Genomic DNA, 24,192 nt, shown 5'->3' with positions numbered 1-24,192 from the left:
ATCATCTTCACATGCATCATTATTACATAAATCACCTGTATATTTGCTTGTATTTTTATCATCACATGCATCAACTCCGTCATCATCATCATCATCATCAAATCATTATCATCTTTTTTCATGATTAGGCTGATGATGTTGATGATCATGTACACGTTATGACAATGATGTAAATATATTAACTAATGTTGATGCTGCTGAACATGATGATGTACTGATCGTATATACTGATGTACATGCAATGGAAGATACGAACATGTACATTTGTTGTTTTTTTCTTGTTAAGTCAGTTGTTTAGATCTATATGTAAACTTGTTATTTAAAAGCGAGAACCTCCGAGTTAAAGACTGGATTTAGAGGCATATTATTGAAATACACAGATAAGTCAAAAATGCTAGGTATACACGTTTGCAATTTCAAAAGTTATCTTCGAAAGGAACACTTTACATGTCTGGAATTTTGGCAACGAACGCCCTCCATACCTACTAGAGTAGAATGCAAAGTGTCACGTGTATAGAATTATTTACTTTTTTAAACATTTCATATATTTTATTTTTATTTTTTGCAAAGAAGTTATCTCTTCAGTAAGCGTGTATCTTTATATTAAAAATAGAACAATAGATTTTTTTTCTTTTCTCCAAAAAATATGCATGTATATGGATAATCGGCCAAATACAAAAAAAATGTATTTGCCCTATAAACAGCAAAAATGTATTTGCCCTATAAAGCGCGTCAAAAGCATTGAAATTTAATAACCGTAAATTGTCCCAATTTGTATGCATTTATGCATGTAGTATAAAGTAGTACAATCTCCTGGTGCAGTATATTTGCATGACTTAAAGGGACTCCACCGAGGTTTAAAACTTTAATAAAAATAACATTTGAATTTATTACATAAACTAACTGGGGGCACATTAAACAGAAATATATGCAAAGATAGTTAAGAAATATACTTTGAAATAAATTGAAATTCGTGTTTTTATTCATTTCTTAGCAAAGCGTTTTTCATTTTGGGCCATTTTTTACAATTTGAATAATTATTCTGAAAAAAAAAACGAAAAGCGCGAATGATCTTAAATTTTGCACAAAGATTAGTGGTATTAACGTACATCAAATGGTACATTTATCTGGAACAAATATTTTCAGTCCCATCATGTCAAAAAACCTCAGTGGCGTCCCTTTTAAGTGAATTGGTCTGTTATGGAAGGTCTGTAACACAGTAAATAATTACGTTGATAATGTTTTGTATCATAATTACAAACAACGAAAGAATTATATATGGCTGTTGTTGGCAAGTGTGAGATACATGATCTGATATTATATATATTTATAAAGTAGATAATATAATGTTCTAGAAACAAATATCATTATTCATCTTATAAATGTTTAAACTAAATCAAACATTCCTCTTTCAATAGTTGATAAGAATATCAAAATGATACATTTCTATTGTTTTTATCATCATTTGAAATACTTATGGATATTTGCCCATTGTAGACCAATCCACTTTAACTGGTGCACGAGCGCGAATAACTTACTTTTATGTAAAATATGTAATAATTAACATATTTAAGCTTTGGTCTTTTGATAAATTTTGATAAAATGAATTTTCCGTATTTCTAATATTGTGTCATGTTATATAGTGTAAATTGACATTTAAATCATACGCGGGTGAATGCGTGTTTTCTTGCGTGCCTATTGACAATAGCAAGGTCAGTTGCAACTTGTCGGCCTTTTCCGCAAAACTTTGGATAAGAACTAATCGTCGACGTGGTCCTAAATAAAATTGATATATTTACTTTCCGACTATAATTCTTGAAGTTAAAATCGTGAATTCATGAAGTTGAAATCGTGAATTCATGAAGTTGAAATCGTTAAATCGTGAATTCATGAAATTGAAATAGTAAATTCGTGAAGTTGAAATCTTGAATTCATTAAGTTGAAATCGTGAATTCATGAAATTGAAAGCATGAACTCATGAAGTTGAAATCGTGAATTCATTAAGTTGAAATCGTGAATTCATTAAGTTGAAATCTTGAATTCATGAAGTTGAAATCTTGAATTCATTAACTTGAAATCGTGAATTCATTAAATTGTAATCATGAATTCGTGAAGTTAAAATGAAATCGGGAATTCATGAAGTTGAAATGTCCCCACCGGTCTTAGTCGAATATGCAAATGAATTGTAACAATAGCAATAGGACACACGAAAAAATTACTTATAAAAAGAATATAATTATGTAGCTTTAAAAAAGTTGTCAATAAGTATATGCAAGTTATTTTTTAGCAGTATCTTCCATATTCAAGGCAGGTAATTCAAACAAAAGTTCCGTACTATACCATACGGAGTTACTCATATATGAGGAAACTGCTAGAGGGAGTATAAAGCCTTCAATTAAGTTTTCTTGATCCAAATATTGATGACACAGAAGAAAACACCCTCTCCTGTGACAAATAGTATTAAATAAGTAATAATATTATGGTAACTGTCGAACAAAAACGAGAGCGTCTTTTTTGCTGGTTTCCTAGTGACTTTATATTTGACTTAATGTCTTACTGAGATAGGATTGTAAAATCGCGAAGGTACGAGTGGATACACGATGACAAAGTCATGATGGAGAGATTATTTTATCGCAATACAATACTGAAATTGCGACGGTAAGATGGTGAAACTCCAATGGTACAATGGTGCCATGCTGAAACCACGACAGGTCCGGTGATGAAATCGCAAAGGTACGATGATAAAACCTGCATGGTTCGTCGGCTAAATCGCGGTAGTACGCTAGTGAGACCACGAAGGTCGGATGATGAAACGTCGATGATAAGATGGTGAAATCGCGTCTCGCGAAGATAAGATAGTGAAATCGCGACTCGCGATGGTAAGATAGCTTAATCGCAATTTTATGGTGATGGAATCGTGATACAATGTAGTACTATGGGAAAACAGCTTTCGTTCGTCCACGACGTGATCCGATACTGCAAATGATATTGTCTATGGTGAAACTGCAAGTGTTCGAGGAGGAATGACAAAAGAACATGTTGAAATCGCAATATTACATCGCGTATTTTCAATACCTCAGCATCGTATCATTATCGTGAACTGTAACTGGTATTTCATGAGGGTTGAATCACGATTGTCCAAACAGAAAAACGTAGTTCGTCTATGAATTATATATTTTTTGAAATGGGGTCACAGTTGTTATAATCGGTTGACATTATTTTTGTTTTGTGTATAAATAATGTAGACAGAATATCTTTAGTCAATAGTAACTACGGATTGTACTGATAAAGTTGTCACACTTTTAAGGCGTTTGATACCGTCCCAAATTTCGCCTATGATTCTTTTTTTTGATAAATTTTAAAAAATGGGAAATTTTGGCGTTTATAAAAAATTTTCCCTTATAAAAAAGTGAGGGAAAAGGGGAGATGATGCGTTTGGGAATTTTTTTAAATTTTTAAATTCTATTTTTCAGACTGCCTATTATAAAAAAGGGCTGAACCCCCTTTGAATTTTTATTTTTTCCCTTGAATTGAATGAACGTGAACGACAGCATGGATGTGACAGCTTTGAAGTGACAGCACGGATGTGAAAGCATGAATATGACAGCACGGATGTGAAGGCATGGATATGACAGCTCGGATGTGAAAACATGGATATGGCAACACGGATGCGACAGCTCGGATGTGACAGTTCGGATAAGACAGCATGGGTGTGACAGCCCATATTTGACAGCTAGGGTGTGACAGCGCGGATTTGACAGCATGATTTGACAGCACGGATGCGACATCTCGTATGTGACAGCATGGATGTGACAGCACGGGTGTGACAACACGGATATGACAGCTCAGGTGTGACAGCACGGATGTGACAGCTCAGGTGTGACAGCAAGGATGTGACAGCTTAGGTGTGACATCACGGATGTGACAGCTCAGGTGTGACAGCACGGATGTGACAGCATGTATGTGACAGCACAGATGTGACCACACGGATACGACAGCACGGATATGGCTCTACTCTATACTGGCGACAAATGCTTTTCACAATCAGTTCAAGCTAGGTTAACATCTACCTTAAGAATGTCAACGATTTTATAACCTTTTTTATTTTTGTTTTTGGTTGCAATGACATAGAAAATATAAAATGGTGAAGTTGTGCATAGTGCTACTCTTCGTTTTAGATTTTGTAAACGGTAGGTGAACTGCTCATTTTTTCTCCCGTATTTTTATGCATTCACGAACCGCGATTTTTCTTTTCTTTTTCTTTTTTGCCAGATTATCATGAATATTAATATTTTGTTCACGCATGAGAAAAATAGAAAGCGGTGTTTTCATTTTGTATTCTGATTTTCATGCATCAAAGCGGTCGGTCTTTGCTTCCACACAGAAAATAAAATGTCATATAGATTGTTACTGATTTTTTTCTTCTAGATTATGATATTTCAGTATTACTGCATATAAAAACATTTAATTCGAAAGACATTTTCTTCTTAAGGAAATATACAAATATATAAACACATTTCTTCCTCGTGGGATTTTTTGAATTGTTCTCTTATTTTTTTTTTCAATATTCAACAAATATTTTGTAAACTGCAGTCCGAAAAGATACATCTAAATACCCAATAAATTTTACACGATTTCATTATAGGCCAGGGCAAAGATCCTTGCCTGACTGCAACTTTGATAAACGACGCCAGAAGACATGTTGATTACAACCAAACTTCCGACTTATGTGATCGTCTGCTGCAGCCCGGGTTTTACCGTTTCCAGAACGCGGAAATCCCCTTCAGTGACTCGTGCATTGACGACTACCACTGTGGAACCCATAAGCCTGTCTGGATTCAAGGAAACAATTATCCGAAGGTAAGTTCAAATGTCCCTGGCCATACCACGTGGAATGTGGCGTCATTTACCGCATTATTATCGTAAAACTGTATCACATTTGCAATTTACTATGATAAACCATTATTCCTTTTCATTTCTAAGCGTGTATAAGCGTGCATAACATCCAACTGCCATAATTGTTTAAGAACATATGGGCATGCTTGTTTGTTGGGTTAACGCACGTTTTTCCGTGTTATAACGTCTGCAGAGTCCCGAGGAGCGTTACCGGGCTCGGGCTCCAACAGTTCCGAGGGACTCTGCAGACTTCATAACACGAAATAAACGTTCGTTGACTCTATAATAGCATGAAATTTTAAAACAGATCCATGATGTATATTTAATACAAAACACATACATTAATTCCTTGTGCTTGGACGGTATTTTTCCAATTATACATGTTTTACGCATGTGTTTTATTTTTCCGGGGCCAACAACTTGGGAAATACAAATGCTCAGAACCGAACGAAATTTCGAATTTTAATTGATTTAACCAAGCTTAACATTGGAGATTTATTTACGTAAGAAAAAAAAACTTAATTTAATCTACCGAAGACAAAACATGACCTTCAGAATTCCTAGAATGATTTCAGAGTGACGGTAGGGCATCAGAAACGTTTGTTGTTTTTTTTCAAGCACACAAGTTTATAAAAAAAAGGCATTATTCTCTCAAAGAATTATAAAGAGCATTTATCAATATAAACATCAATAAAACAACATTTTCTTATATTCATTTTGTGTAATCTTGTTTTGTAAGTTAATCGGAGGGTTAAAGTGAATGACAGATATTTGTTTACATTGACAACTGTCCGTTGCTTATATATATAAAGGGCGACAACCAAGATTAGCGGCGACGTCTATACGCCGTATTTCCGGAATAGTTACTTGAATGCTGCTCGCCGTTATGCAATAGGGGCCCTCGAATCAAAAATTTCAATAAAACAAGAGCACATGACTCTTTGGCAAACAGGCAAAATCGTCAATTTTTTAGTTTGTTTACTGGGATCTGTATCTATTGCGCATAGGTAGTACCGGGCTATAACAAGAGCGCATGACTATGTTAACACATGGTTTTGGTCCCGTTATAACATGGGCAAAAGAGCCGATTTTATGCTATGATAAGTATTTACTGTCATGTTTAAAGACCATCCCAACATACTTTAAAAAACATACTCAAACGCAATTATTTTTAAAGAAACATGACGATGTTTGTTTAAAATCAAACGTTATCTTTGTTTAAGAACCAACATTCATGTTTGTTTGAAATCAAACATCATGCTTGTTCAAGTACTGACCGTCATATTTGTTTAAAATCAATCGTTATACTTGTTATAGAACCCCCGCCATCTTTGTTAAAGAATCAACGGACATTCTAGTGTCAGAGCCATTTAAAAACAAACCGTCAGGCATATTGTTGATCCAACTGCGATGATTGTTTAAAAACAAACTAGACATCAACAAACAAATCTTCATTATTTCGTAATTTTGGTGTAAAATGCACATTCGTAAATATGTTAGCGTCTCGACATCACTTTTTGCAAATGGCGTTAGGGTTGAAAGGGAGGTTACTGTTTTTCAATAGCAATTATTATTTCGCCTGGTCGCCATTTTGTGACTTATTCCCTTCAAATTAGATACAATTGTTATAAAAACCAATATATTATATGCTTAAAAATCTCTCATATGACTATTTTCAATAATTCCAGGTAAGCGATGGACTACAGGCGCGGAATATATGCGTAAACGTAGTTGCCAACGATAACAACTGCTGTGACTACAGTAAAGAAATAGCTGTTAAAAATTGCGGATCCTACTATGTTTATTATTTGCGGCCCACACCCGGATGTTCCATGGCATATTGCACAGGTATCTTTTTCTCTTACAGCAGGTTTAACGCCACTAAATATAATATTTGTCATACGAGCATAATTGCCGACAGCGCTTTAATTGTCCAAGTATGCTTCTTTAAAAGAAGCATGCGAGAGGTCTTTTTGAAGCTGTGCTGTGGAGATATTTTTTTCATAAAATGCACAATGAATGTTTATTAATTACAATTACTTAACAAAATAGAATTTTATTACATATATTGAATATAGTGTCTATATATAGTATAGTATCTATGGTACAAGAGAGAACTAACGACAAACCACTAAGCTATTTGATTGTATACGCGGGAGATATGCAAGTCAGATAACAGTGTATTCGATGTTTATTCTATCACTAGGAAAATCATATTATAGAGACTTATTAACAATTTTAGGTAAATATTTCAGCGAAATTTAAACAAAATAAAGCGATTTCATTGGCAAACAAACTTTGGCGAACTGGGACAGATCGCGTATTAAAGTTGTATAGTTTGTGGTAAATCAAAGTGTCTTTTCTTCTTCTTTTATTGATACTTCTAGATATATAATGTTAACCATTAAAAACTTATGTTTCTTTTTCTGTGTAAACACCGAGAGATATTTGATACATAGAATCTTTTAAAACATTCATATGAAAAAATAATTGTGTGCCGTCTATACCGTGAAGAGGGAAAATGCACATTAAACAAGGTGCGGGTTGAACCGTATTGAAGCGTAGATGTATTTTGAAAGCACGAGGTCCAATAGAAAGTACCATGAATTAATATATATTCTAAAACAAAAAAGTTTTACTCTTTCCTGGTTACTATAGCACAAAAGCCCTAAAAAAATTTCGTTGAACGGTTTTCAGCGTTATTCATTCTTGCTGATGAGTGGATGTCGATTTTATCATCAAATACAGGCGAACGGTTGATGACGTTACTTAAATTTGTAAGACATTCAAACTTAAATACACTATACATGTATACGTGTATATCTTTAATAGAAAAGCATTTTTACTTTGTCTGTTGTTTTTTTTGGGGGGTTTTTTTGTATGATCATTTGAATATATTTTGTTCTTCTAAATTTTAATTACTAATTTTCATTTCTTTTTATTTCATTTTTGTTCCTCTCTTTTTAAAGAAACCAACTACATGTCAAGGGATTTTTAAAAAAAAAATCAACTTTTTAACAATCAAACTACATTTTTGTATATCAAACATGCTACGATTGTGCAATATTAAAATCAATATAGAACACACTTCATTTCATTACTTGTGCTTTATTTTGTATTTATTAGGCTTCAGTCTGCCTTACATATTTTTCGCATCGTAACAAAGGCTCAAGTTATCGGCCTAGGAAAGTACTTCGACAAAAATGCCCCCAGGTTAATATTTGAAAATGTGTGAAATATATCTCCAATATTTAACGTATATAAAACGTTTTTGGAAACGTTCATGTTGGGCAAAATTGAAATAATTCTGTTATATACATAGAATGAAAAGATGAAAATACTTTAAAGTCAAAAATTTCCAATTAGTTATATATGATCCTTTGAAAATTTCATAGCGGAGTTAAAAAGACGGTAGCTGATAACCCGCTTTGTTTGCATTACTATTGCTGTATATAAACCAATTCAAAACATAGGGGTCAAAATTAGCCTCCTTATCGATAGTAATAAGGTAATGGCATATTTTGTAAGTCTGCCCTTTAAAAAAAGGGCGGACAACTCTTTGTCCCCTTCTCATAAGAGAAGGGGAATCCTGGTGATGCGTGTATGTGGTCGCACGGTCACTTTCCTTAAAATATGTCCTCGATGCATGTATGTGGTCGCATGGTCGAAACTTTATATAATTACAACTATTTTCAGCGCAACACGAACCTTCCTTTGAATCTAATGCCATTTGCAAAGATATCAAGGGAGGTCATTCAAACCTACTCCATTTTGAACCCTTACCCCATTTGTAAGGGTTGTAAGGTTATCAGGGGAGGTCACTATAACCAACTAGATATTTAGCGCAACAGTAATCTCCCTTTCAAAATAACGCCATTTGCAATGTTATCAGAGGAGGTCACTCTGACCAACTCGTTATTTGTCCGCAACAGTAACCTCCCTTTAAAACCATTACGCCATTTGCAATGTTATCAGGGGAGATCACTTATCTTACTCAAATTTTAGCGCAACAGTAACTTCCCTTTTTAACCCCTACGCCATTTGCAATGTTATCCGGGGAGGTCACTCTAACTAACTCTATATTTGTCTGCAACAGTAACCTCCCTTTTAAACCCTTACGCCATTTGCAATGTTATCAGGGGAAATCACTCTTACTAACTCGACTTTTTGCGCAACAGTAACAGTAGATGTTGAAATATGATTTTTTTTCAAAACGGCATATATTAAGATTTTTTTATATATATTATCAGTACATGTCCTGGGATTGACAAATATGCATTTTATTTGGATTTTAAAGGCGTTTTGAGCTCCAAACCCCAAGCGTCTGTGGATAAAAACGCTATATTGAAGCTTTCGGCCTGTTTCAGCAGCGTTTATTATATATACAAATATATTCAAGCAAAACAAGGGAAGTAACGTAACGTCATTGAGCGACAATTGATTATTATACCTATACAAGTTTGCTTCTTTAAAAAGAAGTATGCAAGAGGTCTTTTTGCAGCTGTGGAAGATTTGTTTAATTCAAAAATAGTTGGAGATAATTTTGCATAAAAAGCACAATGAATGTTTATAAATTACAATTTTTTAACAAAATAGAATTTATTATATAATTTTATTAAATATAGTATCAAAATAAAAGTTTGTTTTACACATCATTTGTTGAATGTTTTGAAAGATTATATGCCCGAGAAATGGACATTTTCTTGGCGCATCATGGGTATTTTTTCTACAAAGGGAACAATTTATGTCATGTAATCAAACTTAATTGAAAATAAATGATATACAATGCATAAATGCATATTAAAAGTAGTATAAAAATAAGTTTCTTGTAAAATTCAATAATCAAAGTTATTTTCGATTAATGTTTTGGAAAGTATATGGAAACATTTCCTCCTGCGATTTACAAATACATGTATATATAAACAGTTAATACATCATTTGATTGGAATAAACAGTTAGTACAGTTGCATGCATCCAACCACAATATTTCAAGGAATTCAAACTTGAGCAAAATGTGTGTCATTTGCGCCAAAAAAAATCTCCGTTGCGTAATTAAGTCATACCGGTTCAAAAGTTAAAGGAGCAGCAAAATTTCTGTACAATTCACTCGGTCTTATTGTGGTGCATAGTGGTATTGTAGCTATAATGTTCACTGTTACTATTTTTCGGAACATGAAGTAGTAAAACTTTATTCTGAAAGCAATGATCGATTTATACAGTTTAAAGGATTAAAAAAATGGAATGAACCGCTGCTCGTATTGTCAAGTAACGTAAACGATATTTTCTGATTTTTCCTTGTACCGATTTGTTCACTTCGATGGTAATTTTTCGTTTAAGTTAAGTCGTATTTTGAAGCGGAGCATGCGCATAACATTTTTTGTAGACTGGTTCTAATGATTTAAGGCTTAAAATGCGATGCTTTAGCTTCAATTTTATACGAAAAATTATTCTCAACACTGTGGAAAGGTCCTATGACCTCTCCAATGATTGACATATCAATTGAAACTGTGCAATTCTATTCCAAAAAATTCCATTATCAAATAGCTTTAATGTGTTTATAATTTTTATTTCTTTTTCAGAAAAGGCGTGTTCCGGACCTAAGTATTCTAAAACAGGATTACCACCTTGCACAGGTAATTTATAGAACTTTGTTTTGTATATTAGTAAGGTCTGACAGTTTATATAATATAAAGACATTATATTGGAACAAACAAAGCATAATAGGCAACACCTGTTATGAAAATCTTGAACTACTTAACCCCCGCTCCACCCCACAATTCTATTTAAAATGAAATCAATATACCTAATATGTGATATAAAGAAATTCCACATGAACAAGCATGATACTATGAAACATTTAAAATAAATGAAAATGAAATATTTTATATCAGTCACAAAACAAGGACCGAAAGAAGAAATAATATTTTAAACGGAATTTTGAAAAGAAAATGTGTTTTAATTGACTCTTCAGATATTTTACATTTGTATTTTATTAAGGTACTGATATAAATATGTCTTTTTTTCCAGATGCCTACCCGATTCTGACTAAAAACCCTGTTCTCAGCAATCCTATTGTAACAACAAACGATTTTGAATTCAAATGCCACGTTCCATATCCGCCAAATAAGCATGATGCCACTTTCGAAGTCACGTGGCTCATAGATGGTCGACCAACACAAAGTATTCCGAAGCAAACTATTTCCGGCGGACAAAGGGACGTTACTCTGCAAGGTGGAAGTTTGTATGGTCATATCAACAGTGCATTATCTTGTTCTGTAGTTTCAACATTTACCGACCAACACACTGGGGGATTGAAATCACCACCACAGAACAGTAATGAGTACTTTGTTGGCATACAGGTACACATTTACGATATTTAAAAAGAACGTCATTCTAATTCTAACTCTCCATTTTGATTCTCATACTCTTTGGCTTTCTCTAACTTACTTAAACAAAAGGGGCGTCTGTGGCCTACTGGCACTTTCCCTTCACCACTGTAGGTTCGAATCCCGCTAGGTATTTTGGATTCTTTCATGTAGGCAAGCTATCAAGTTAGCTAACGGAACATCTCTGTTTCTCTGTAATGCTTGAAAGTCGCCATATGACAATTACATTGTACATTATTGATGCGACTTTAAACCCAATAAATAATTATAATAATAATACATGTAATAATAATAACTTATCTAAAATATAAAGTAAATTTTCAGAAGTTGTAAAACATGTTTTTCAGATATTTTGTAGTCACCAACTAGCTTTACATTATATCATTAGCTCATTAGCTGACTTTAAGCTCAGCTAATTGTCTGACCAGATTCCTGACCTTTGATTTGTAAAACAAAATCATTGATACTAAAAACACATACATGCATACTAAAAACACATATAGGCAAGAGAATTATGTGCGCATACATATAAGACACTGATGGCCAAACGGTAGAATAGACTCTGAAAAGGGGCAAGTGAAGAAATACCAAAAATAGGAAATAATAACCTAATTCTTTATGAAACCATCCTCATCTTGTTTTGTCCATGCCTAATCACTAATCTTATTTTTTTAAATTGTAGATTAGTCACTCAAAAATTACAGTAGGAGACAAGTTACCTGACCAGCAAGTATTTGTTACATCCACCATACCGATCGTCTGCAGACACCAAGCTCAACAAACCTGTGCTTTAATCTTCACCGTCACAACTGATAATGGTATGTTGTTTTCTTTCTGTTGTTTAATATGTGGTTTAATCAAGGTTAACGCGTAGGAGGTGACCGTGCGACCATAAACACATCTTAGTTTTGGGTCCTCCAGGGGCTCCTTGTCGCTGGTTCTTGTTGCTGGATCGTTTTGGGTTGCGTTTTGAACGCCACCTTCCTTGCAATTGCAACTTTTCGGCCCTTACCGTCAGATAAGGACATCGAACACAATATTTAATTTAGTATGAATACACAGAACGGATACAGTATTTCGGTCTGACCTACGCTAAGAAAGTAGACATGTAAATGCTGGGAGTTGTTGACAAGTTTATTTCCAATATATCAAGTACATGCCCACCTAAAATAAGTAAATTCATAGATACAAAAGCAAACGATACATTATTTGTATATTTATTATTATTGTTGTAGAAAGTACAAAATGTCAACCTGTTGACATTAGTGGCGTATGTTTCAACTTGTACATCAGTGGGCATATTCAAATTAAAATGGTTGTCAGACATATTTTCAATCATAATTGAACTGAAACAGACTTGCTTTTCTCTTGGATGTTAATTATATATACATTCGTTATTACACGTTTACATCTGAAACCACGTGGTAGCACTACTTTCACTCTGTATTGTTTCCGAGATTATTATAGATAATAGCCGAGCACGTTCCGATTGCCTTCCCTGTTGATCTTGTTTATCAAATTGTAGATAGTAAAGTATTCTATAAGAGATTACTAAGTAATTTAGCCAGTTCACAGGTGGACGTCAAATTTGATTTACCTTGAATTTTGTAGTCGATTTAAATATAGTCGATAATTTTCTACTAATTCACATTCCAGAGAATGTCTCACCGAGCACTTGCCACTTGGAAATTAAACATACAGACTGGAACCCTATAACAAACACTGCGCAGACGTCATTCTTTATCAATACGTCTCCGACTTTCACAGCGACGTCATCATCTACGTCACATGTACATTTTGGAGTAAGCACGGTGCCCGGATGGGAATGGAGCGGATTGAAAGTGCCAAATATAACGGTTACTGTTTATTTCATATTTTTGTTTGTATTTTGCTGGCCTGACACTCATCACATAGAAGACGTTATGTTTAATAAAACTTAATAAAAAAATACGAACACGCGTTTCGATGTAAAATACTCTTTGAAGACTACTAGTCTTTGTAGGACCTTATTACAAAACTAGAACGAAGGTCTTACTACATTTTGAATTATAAAGAAGAATTAAGTGTAATGTTTAGTTGTCGTCTTTGTTTCTGTTGATGTTAAGATATTTTTCTAATGTCTTAGTCTTTGGGAGGGGGGATGTTTATGCACCCTTTTATTGTGACCCCCGACTTCTGTGTGTTTTACATTTATCTGTCTCCACTAGGCGGGGAATTTACCAGGGGTTTAAAGCATCACGCTTCCGGATTCTTGCTAATTTTCATGAAAATTTTGATAATGTATTTGAATGTGTAATATTTATGAAGTAACCAAAAGGAAGCAATTTACACATTGTCAAATATCAATGGCACTTAAAAACCACGTAAATTACCAAAAATGGTCAAAATATGCATAAATAGCCTTTACTGCGTAAATAACGCAGTAGAAATATAGTTGCACTGAAAAATCAGTCATTAATCGCACATAATTTGTAAAATATTACTTGAACCTTGAAACTTTTTACTTTCCCTTACATCTTAATACATTTTTCTCAAGTTTTATTTTATTAAAATATTTAGACTCATCTGGAGGCATGTAGCATTACAACTTCAGTAAGTCGAAAGCGGTTCTTGGAGTCTTGAAGTTGCAATTGTCTTGTAAAATGTTATAAACTGAATTTAATTTTCAGGTGGTCTCTACTGCCAACCGACACGGAGCACAGTGCAAATCTGTCGGAGATCCACATTATTTCACATTTGATAACCATTTTACATCGGCTAACAAGTAAATTATTTTTATTTATTGTTTTGACAAATATAATGAAAAATGTTCGCTAAATATCTACATAGCAACACTAAAATGTTTTGTTGGTTTGAGTTTTTTTCCCGTTCGTTCGTTCGTTCGTTCGTTCGTTCCTTCATTCATTCATTCATCTATATATTCACTTACTCACGCAATCAATCACCCAATCATTCATTCGTTCGTTCATTCCTCCGTTCATTCATTCATTCATTCATCCATACAGTCAAATAAAACCCAAGACGGAGATTCCGCAGTTGTATTCGTAGAGAAAGACATCAGCTGTCCCTCTGTGCATTATTTCAGTCACGAGCGGACTCCTAAGAAGATCCACCGGCCTTTCAAAAACTAAATGTATAGATTCATAACATAAAAGAATTCACTCGCGGGATTCAAACTTCGAACTTACAGCGGTTAGTGCCTGATGATTTGAAGTCAGTTGCCTTAACCATATGAGTTTGTAAAAAGTAAAATTGTATGAATTACAAAGATTAAATATGAAACTATTTTTTTATTCTTTTCTTGTTTATTTTTAGACGTTTTTCTAATTTCCATGTTGGACAATTTACGTTGGTGAAACAAAAAAGAGGCTCTTTCCAGGTATATAATTTCAAACTTGTACATTATGTCGTATTGTCTATGGTCTATTATTGTATCACTCCAGTTCAAATGATTGCTTAAAATGTCCAAAAATGTGTTTTTGGAAGGTAATCAATCGCCCTTTTGTTTCGTTAATTCCTCGTGCATTGTCGTCTATTTCTCGTGCATTATTATCACAGGAAATGTGACTATGAAAAGTTTAAGCATGCGCATATGTATTGAAATTTAACGTTATAGACGTTTTCAGACAGGACATGTGACTTAGGTTAACGCATGCGCATATGAATCAATTGTTTCTTTCGTTACAACATACCGGTATAAAAATCATTTTAAAAGCAAATATCGTGGGGTTTTATAATGTTTGTTTGTTTGTTTGTTCGTTCTCTCGTTCGTTCGTTCGTTCGTTCGTTCGTTCGTTCGTTCGTTCGTTCGTTCGTTCAATCTTTCGTTTGTTTGTTTTTGTTGTTTTTTTTCTAAGGTCTCCTTCTCTTATAGGTTGAAAGTCGAACTTGGAAGATGCCTGGTGGACGAGCATCGCTCAACTGCGCAGTCGCCGCACGTGAGGGAAATGACGTCATAATTGTGGATATGTGTGATGGACCATATGAAAAAACTTACCCTAAACTTAAGATTCAGAATCCAGCGATGTTTGAAAATAAGACCAATATTGTTAAAGATCGAAGTGGAAACGTCTTTGTGGTATTTTTCAAATACTTCAAAATATATCCCTCAATTGGGTAAAAAATCGTTTAATATAAAGATTCAAACAGTATTTTCATTCAGAACTATTATACAAACTTTATCGGACATTGAACAGGATAACTTATAGGACGATATACGTCAGTGTAAATTTCCTTTTCCGATGACCTCACTTTCTGAATGATGACCTCACTAAGTCTTTGATCTCTATAAATAAAGTCTTTTATATTACTAAGAGCCTAAACATCACCGTGAGTCGGCAAACTAAGCAATGATTTTAGTAAAGAACTAAATGTAGTTATTACGTACCTTTTTAATGACAGTGCTCAATGACCGAGGCTGAGAACAAAGTTTCATCAATCGTTTATCCAATCGAAAATCTGAGGAGACTCCACGTGATTTTTCATAGAATTAAATATTACAAGGATTTTATTCCTCATTTACAAAGATTTTATTCCTCATTTACAAATATTTTATTCCTCATTTCAGATAAAATTCAAATCAGGAGCTGTGGTTAAAGTACACCTTAGAAATCTGAATTGCCTTGATGTTTTTATAAGTGTACCGGGTACATTTGCAGGGTACGTAATATATACATGTAAAGCGTGTCTGTATATAGGTTGAACACCACTAAATATTTTTCTTCTTACATACGTGTGTAAAGGTTGGTAAATATGTTGTACTGTTCTGTAAAGAATTCTTTCGTTTTCTGTACTCGCTTGTATATAACACTATATCATAAAATATTTGTATTTGTTAGCGGTAGTGATAGAGTTTGGCAAATGTTTAACAGTACAGTATACTTTATTACAATTTTAAAAGTGTCATAAATAACTTACAGGGGAGCAGTTTCTGTAGGGCTAAGATGTACTATTATTCTTCTCAACCCAGTGACCATGGGTTCGAGCCAGTACTGGTTCATTCCAGGAAGTTCAGTTAAAATAAGCTTTAAAGCTTTCACCATAATGGAGCCATAACTATAAATTTTAATCAGAAAAGCTTATGAAAATGTAATAATTTTATCAATTTCTAATAAGCATATTTATTGTATTTACATAGTGACACAATGGGACTATGCGGTACGTTCGATGGAAACTATAATAATGACTTACAACGTCCGAATGGTCACATAGATGCAGTTAGCAGATATCCATATTCTTTTATAGATTCCTGGAGGTATGATCTTGAATAAAATAAATGACAGCTCTAATTATAGTTATTCTAAAAATAGATTTTTTTTCTAGATATATCGTAGTAAGAATAAAGTTGAACATTATATAAAGGCCTGATTTAAATTACAAGGCTTTTAATTAGATTTTAGTGGGCACTGCATGGATGAATGCTAAGACTAAGTTATGATGTAGACAAATTTACCATTTTATTCGAGAAGACTGTACTCATTTTAGTTTGACATTGACGTTTTCTCTTTGCAAACGATTAAGAACAAATTACTTTTTTCATTATCCTCAAGATTACTTTAAATTTTTGCGTTGTTTTTCTTTAAATCTGTATTTAATATAAAACATTTTGTTCTCAAATTAAGGATACCAACTGGTACTAGTTTGTTTGAGAAAGCGGAACCACTTCCGGCAAAGAACACACGGATGGATTTCTGCACGTGCAACAAGCAGACGAATAAACAAGAATGTAATAACAATCATTCGGCAATGCCACCAATTTCGGTATTCCAGTTTCCATTTTTAACAAAAATGCTCGATAAAAAAATAACAGTGTACAAAACCTTTTAAAATATTTTCAGACATTTGTTTGATGGTGAGATTTCTTTTAAAGACCCCCACCCAGTCACAATTAACAGTTTGAAAACATATTGAATTGTATGATAAATATACAGAAATGTTACTGAAATACAGGTAAAACAATTAATGAAAAAAATATAATGACTTTATCTTACCTGATATATAAAACGTAAATTATGACGTCATCTTTAATGTTTAGAGAACAACATTATTATAGATCTATTGCCCTGATTTCAAAAGCGAAAAAAAACAACATTTGACAGAGTTTCAAATTTTAAAAATATCTGGTCACACTGCTCTATAACATTTCAGTCCCCATCATTTTTAGTGTAAACTTTAATATATTGTAGGCGTTTTGTACTGGGTGTACAGCTGTGGATCCTGTACCGTTTTTACCACCAACCACGACACCGCCATCTGTCTGGGTAACTATGCCGCCTCCAGTTGCACAAACAACGTACATCTTCCCACCCCGTGAGTTATATGAAAATTCTACGGAAGCGCAAATACGACACCGTTTGTTGATCAATTTTTTTAATATTGTTGCAAGCCTTATCCTCAACTAGATTTATTAATTTACTGCTTACTTGACTGCATATATCACGAAAAGTGTTGTCTGTTTAAGTATTTATGATATTTAAATTACTTTTAAAAAAAATGAATTTTTGAAGCTGGATTCCCTATAATGGGTCAAATAAAGTTGGTCCTTTTCTTAATAAGAATAAATATCAGTTTTTTAATGACACACTATATTCATATTATGTCCACCTATAGTGTTTATAGTTTAAACAAAACATCTACTTTGTGTGGAAATAAAACATTTTTATTCAATATTTACAAAGAGACTGTTAAGCATTTATCAATATTTTCAAATATCAAATTTGAGCACAGTATATCTTTACCTTATTAAACCCGGAATTAAATTGATTTTTGAGTTATGGATAATTAAATATGACTACACGATTGTAACATATCGTGTGGCTAAGGGGTTGCCTCTACGGACTTAATCTTCAGTTGCACTGAGTAACCGTAAGAGGCGACTAAAGGGGTCTGCGTAACTGGAGTCTATGCATCTCTTACCTCCAGCATATTAAGTGGTTTTGACCCCTGGTGTTGCTTTAAGTTTGTAACACTCGAGGTTAGCCAGAATCATGTTTCCTGTTTCGGCGCCATATGACCTAAACTGTGTTGGCGCGCCATAAAACCAAACATATCTTTCAGCATCCCAGCCCCCTCAACAAACGGCAGTCATTTCACGACCCACGGCCACGATGTATTGCTTTGACGTAATGAACAAGTATCCCTCCGCACAGAAGTGTATACATGATGTTTACCAGATGGGCTTTACGGAAATCGTTGACATGTGTGTAAATGATATTGAGGTACTTTTTTTTTCAAAAAAAAAAACATGGACCGTGTTTTAATTAAAAAGAGACAACGGTAATAGTGTCATAGTGTTATGTACTTAAATAGGGGTTATTCCCCAGAGCTTTATCCGTAACGTACCGGCAAACGGTATTAAGCTAGGTTTTTGAAAAGGTCAGTTAACCAATCATGTACGGTTTACAGATCACGTGCCACTCTATGTACCGAACACAGGGCTCTAGCCCGCAAGGAATAATACTTAACTAGGATAGAGAAGTCATTCAGGTATAGTGTACGTATGCATATGGCCATGTTTTAATAAACGTGACCATATTGTTGAACACGTGACTATGTTGTTGTACACATGGCCATATTGTTGTACACATAGCCATATTGTAATTTATATAGAAAGCAGTGACTAGTTTCTTAAACATCTTTGCTTCCTTTTTAACTTTGAATCTGATTACGTATTGACTGTTTCATTACTATGCTTATTGGGCTAGGTTGACCAAAGAAGGCTTTAACATGGTGAGGATTGTAATTGTATGTGGCCAGCTTGATTGATATTTATAAACGGCATGAATATCTTATATATACAATTATATATTTTTGATTATTAAATTTATTTTGAACTCGAATTCGTGAAAGTTTTTCGTTTATTTTAAAATGTTCCTAAAAATTAGAGGTTGCCTTGAGCCTAAGGTTTCTGTCTCTTAACCCTGAGATCGTCGGTCTGAACATTACTGGTGTCCTGCTTGTTATGACACAAATATTGGTTAGTTCGATAAAACGGACTCCAGGATATTTTAAATAAGCTTAAAGCTCTTTACAATCGAACTTGAATGAATACTCGTACATGTATGTTAAAACTAAATTTCCAAAAAAAAGGGACAAGATGAAAACGAAGTTAAATATTTGATGGTTAAAATGAAAAGAATATTGTTAGATATATGAATATTCTACAAATGGAGAGCCGATGTCAATTAAATCAACTGTTTTGCACTTGAAGATGTTAAAAAAGGAAGTTTATTTATGCGTGGCGCCTGGCATAGTGGTAGGAGTTGGGAGGTACATTGTATGCAAGCAGAAGGTGTCTCATAAGTCAGAAATGGCTGGCCCTTGCAGTAGGGGTGACACTATAATAAACAAGACCTTTTATAGTTAACAGGGGATAAAGATATGGGCCTTTCGGCATTGACAACTATGATGGAAGGGTGTGGCTTCAACAGTCTTATAAAACCCAGCAACGTAGTAAATGGTACGTTCGTAACCCCACCGGAAGCAAAGGTCTGTCCAGGCGCGTGCTCCGGAAATGGTGATTGCAATAATGGCGTCTGCACATGTGTGTCAGGATTTGAAAGTTCTGATTGTTCTGTCAACAAAACGAAATTGCCATCAATTACAGATATTTATGGGTAAGAATTTAATAAACATTTATTTGATAAACAATGAGGGACAGTAGTGAATAACCTCCCCTGAGTACTCCCTATAAATAGATAGGTCCTAAGCTATTGGATTACTCGGACTTTATCGCCTATTTCTTTGTAGCAAACTAAATTAATTGGGACTAATTATGATCATTTGTAATATTCAGATTAGATATTGCGATAAGATGTAGAATCTGTTGAAATAAATGAAACATTTTTTTCTTAAGGTTTACATATTTGTTGATGCATGTGTAAATAATTGATTAAGACATATCAACCTGTCTTATCTAAAACTCAACGATAAAACTAAAAAGCAAAGGATTCCAAATATTTGGACCTACTTACATTTTGGTTAACCTCGGTCTTTATCAAGGGAAGATAATCCACTACTGTCCCCCATTCCGGACTTTATTGAAAATAACCTTTACAGTACCCTTATACCGTATTCAAAATTCCTACCTAAAGCTGTGACTACTAAAAGTTTAACTTTTTATACATGTATAAGGACTTTGGTATAGCGACACATTCAGAATATTTCCAAATTATTTATTTATAAGAACTTTTCATGATGTTATAAGATCTCACATGAGTTGCCATACCATAAATAATTTAATAATATAGTTTATGAATTTCAAATACCTGTTAGAAGATACATTTATTGCACGAATTTAATGTAATTCTGAATCAAAAGACGACTAAAGCCAAACACAACGCTTAAAACGCCATTTATTATGATGAATCTTTAAGGGCGGTGCTTTATAGGCAATGAATACTTATGCTGCTTACTTCATTTTAAACTTACAACAAGGGACTTCATTTAAGACATACTAGAACAAGCAATGTTCATCATTACCACAGGCGTCACAAGATCTTGTATTAACTTCAGCTGACGACAAAAAGGTCAACCAGGCCTTGAATTTGGACAGTTGGGGAGTTGGGGGACTTATGATACTTTAAAAGCTGCAAAACTGAACTGGATTGATATTTGTTTAAAATAAAACCAATTTTAGTTTTTATTATTTTTTATCATACAGTTCTAAAAATAGATTATCATATATTTTGTGTATGATTTTTTTACAGAGGAAGCGCGTGCGATTCACAATCTGGTGACTGCCATAAACCTGTTGTGCTGGGAGAAAACATGAACTACCAAAAGACTGCCTGTAAAATACGAGGAATTCACGTAAATTGACCTTAACTTTGAAATTAACATATAAACTTTAAAGGCCAATTAAGCCCATTGTCGGATACCAACGGTTGGTTAACAACATGCTCTTTTATTTTCGGTATCCTGTTACAGTTTCATATTTGCTTAAAAGCTGGGCCGAGCATCCTTTGCGTCTTTAACATTTTCGCAATAAGTCCAGTTGTAGTGATGTAGTATTTTGTTTACATTTTGTTACTTTTATCATAAATCATAAATTTCACATTAAGCGATATTTCATGAGATGATAAGCATCTTTTCAAATATTCTAAATCTATTATGATCACATGTTATACTACTGTGTCATTTGCGATCTTCTAAATTATTTATTTGAAAACTGCGTCTCTATTCTTAAAGACATATCATTTATTTCCAGGGTTGTGGATTATTTCAAAATGTTTAAACGCACGTATTGTCATTTGTATTGTTTCAGTTTTCACAATATGGTTCGAGCACTGTTGATATGACGTCATCTGTTGTTTTAGCTGACTTCATGTCTACAAGTCACGTTGCCTGCCCACTTCCAAAAGACCCTTATAACGGTATGTGTTCTGTTTCATAATGTTTACATTTAGTATTAAAGTGGTTTGGCATACCATAGACTACTTTTGCGTACGTATTACAAATATTGATAAAAAAACAACAAAGGAATGGTTCCATTTTGATTTACTTATAAAATGTGTTTTGAAAACAAATGCTGATAAAGTTCCTAGTGTTTGATTATGAACATTTATAAATTGAACTATAATGTTTTTGTTCTGCTTAATTTTCTCGCGCTTTCACATTTTTACTGTCTATTGCAAAAATACGAAAACACAGAGATATATAAAGTTTGACTTTGTCGTATCTTCGTACTTTCGCATTTTTTGGGCAAAAAAAGACATGGCGTAAATCAGCCACCATATAGAAAATTATCATACACCTATCCACTTGACTTTATAAAACACATCAAATGTTTGTTATAGGTGATGGGGCAGCTTTAAAGGGATATATGATGTCATTAACAAATAATGGTGGCTCGAAAGAAGGCAATACGCAAGTGTATTACATTTATAATTCTACATGCATGGAATGTGACCAGCTAGGGTCGTGTAGTGTAAAGGTACATATCTCATTTCCACTTCTAATTTGACAGTAATCTTTAACTAATTCAACAAGTCAAACATTTAAAATGCACAAAACCATTTATCATTTTTAGCGAACATTTTGAAACATATACTGATGAATAGCAAATAATGAAGACCATGGCCAACGTATGTACCAATAAAGTGTTATGATTATAAAAATATCTTCCAGATTCATTGCCCTTGATTTTGAAGCCACTTTTAACTATGAAGTAACACGAAAACGCGGAATAATTGAGTCATGTGAAGAAAATGCACATTTTCTCGTGCATTAACATTTGCAGATTCTCTCTCCCTCGTTCAGCGGGCTCAAGCTTTAAATGTAGCCTCGTGCTTCTGTAGATATTGATACACGAAAAAGTATGCATTAACCCTTTCATACATGTATTGTTACTTCCGATTATGGTCTTGATATACCAGGATGTACATGTTCTATCAATTTTTTTTTGAAAGCTTGTTTTATATGTACAGTCTGGCACGTGTATGATTGAGAACAAATGTTATGTTAATGGCGACCATGACAACAGAGATAATCAAGGCTGGTGTATCCCGACGGTCAGTAATACACAGTGGACTAAACAGTCTCCGACGACGGCTGCACCACTTCCAACAACAACGGCATTCTTCCCTCCATCTTCCAAAGCTTCGCAAGGTACGATTATTCTATTTTGAAATTACCTCAATGTTCTTGATCGATCGCATCGTCGTATACCCAGGGTCGAACCGTTAGGATGTAAATCAACAGTGGGTATCGACACTAGTTATGTCGAGAAACTGTTGCAAGGTACTAATATGTCGTTGTTGTCATTCTAGTATTTGATAGTCATAACACACATGTTGCAGTTCAAGATTAACGAAATAAATCCTTAACAGATATGAATTGCTAAGATTGGGGAAAGAGATAACTGACTTAAACAAGAAAATCTATAGAAAAAAAGTTTTATTATCTGGCACTCTCAAAATGTCGTCATATTTTATATTTAAACAGCTAGATGTATGGCGTATATGGCTGTTAGAAGCTATGTACACCGTTACAATGTCAGGATGTCGCTGTTCAATCCCTAATAGAAGGAATGTCTATGATTTAAAACTCATTAACTTTACTGTAATAATTAAGCTGAGGGCCGTTTTGGGATCCATAAATTCCACATCTATGCACTATTTTTGTATTCACAGAAAATGAAAAAAATCAAATGAAAAGGTTACTATATTGTATAGGAACCGTCCGACGTTCTCAATCGGAAGAGCATTAGACTGTGAATTGGGCGACCATTGCTCGATTCCCTTACGTTGCAGAACACTTTTTTTGTGATTGATCATAAATTCCTTTATACGATCATTTGCACTGTTCGTACTGAAGTATTATTAGTTCCTTGCAAAAGAAAAGGCATTAGTACTGGTAAACTGCTGAAGAACCTGCCAGGGAACATTGTTTTTGTTGAACTGTGTTCAGTGTGGTTAAACGTCATTATCCGCAGGGGTTAACTACCAAACCGCCACATACATGTATTGTATAGTTTATTTAAACATGTATATATTTTATTTCTTAGGACTGTAATTAACTTATTTTCTTTGTTTTATGTTCTAAGGATCTGGTGCACTGAACAACTACACAGCTGTGGGCACGGGATGTGGCTGTTACTTCGATACCACGAGGACAGACTGCGCGTGCTGTAAGAACTACGGTTGCCCGTGTGATGCTACGAGTAGACACGTGTGCTTCGACTGTATGACACCTGACATGTGTCACCATTAACATTTGATATTAGTTATATACAGATCACTTTGATGTCATTTATTGATTAGTGAAGTATACATTGATTTGAATTTAGGTTATAAATAATAATCACAGCGTCCTATAGTTTGAGTTTTTTTATTATCCCTTGATCAGTACATAAGGGGAATGAAGGGGATCTCACTGCTTGTAGAATGAGTCTTGAAGCTGAAGTCGCTAC

General features: G+C 34.0%; 1 protein-coding gene across 1 annotated transcript; it reads left to right on the top strand.

Annotated features, from left to right (window-relative positions):
• The first annotated feature begins 4,071 nt into the window (after positions 1-4,071).
• LOC132717643 (von Willebrand factor D and EGF domain-containing protein-like) lies at positions 4,072-24,091 on the top strand. The gene is made up of 21 exons (XM_060701156.1): positions 4,072-4,190; positions 4,646-4,860; positions 6,585-6,744; positions 10,476-10,529; positions 10,924-11,255; positions 11,965-12,100; positions 12,939-13,138; positions 13,952-14,046; positions 14,598-14,661; positions 15,157-15,360; positions 15,850-15,941; positions 16,420-16,536; positions 16,904-17,042; positions 17,468-17,591; positions 18,339-18,499; positions 19,644-19,897; positions 20,990-21,092; positions 21,547-21,655; positions 22,079-22,215; positions 22,709-22,889; positions 23,827-24,091. The coding sequence occupies exons 1-21, from the start codon at positions 4,142-4,144 to the stop codon at positions 23,991-23,993; spliced, it is 3,093 nt and encodes a 1,030-aa protein (XP_060557139.1). The 5' UTR covers positions 4,072-4,141; the 3' UTR covers positions 23,994-24,091.
• Positions 24,092-24,192: the final 101 nt, after the last annotated feature.

This window comes from Ruditapes philippinarum, unplaced genomic scaffold, assembly GCF_026571515.1.
Source record: "Ruditapes philippinarum isolate M1 unplaced genomic scaffold, ASM2657151v2 ctg1802_1_1_1_1, whole genome shotgun sequence".
Lineage (NCBI taxonomy): Eukaryota > Metazoa > Mollusca > Bivalvia > Venerida > Veneridae > Ruditapes > Ruditapes philippinarum.
Note: the sequence above shows the minus strand (reverse complement) of the source record. Positions and strands in the feature narration are given on the sequence as shown.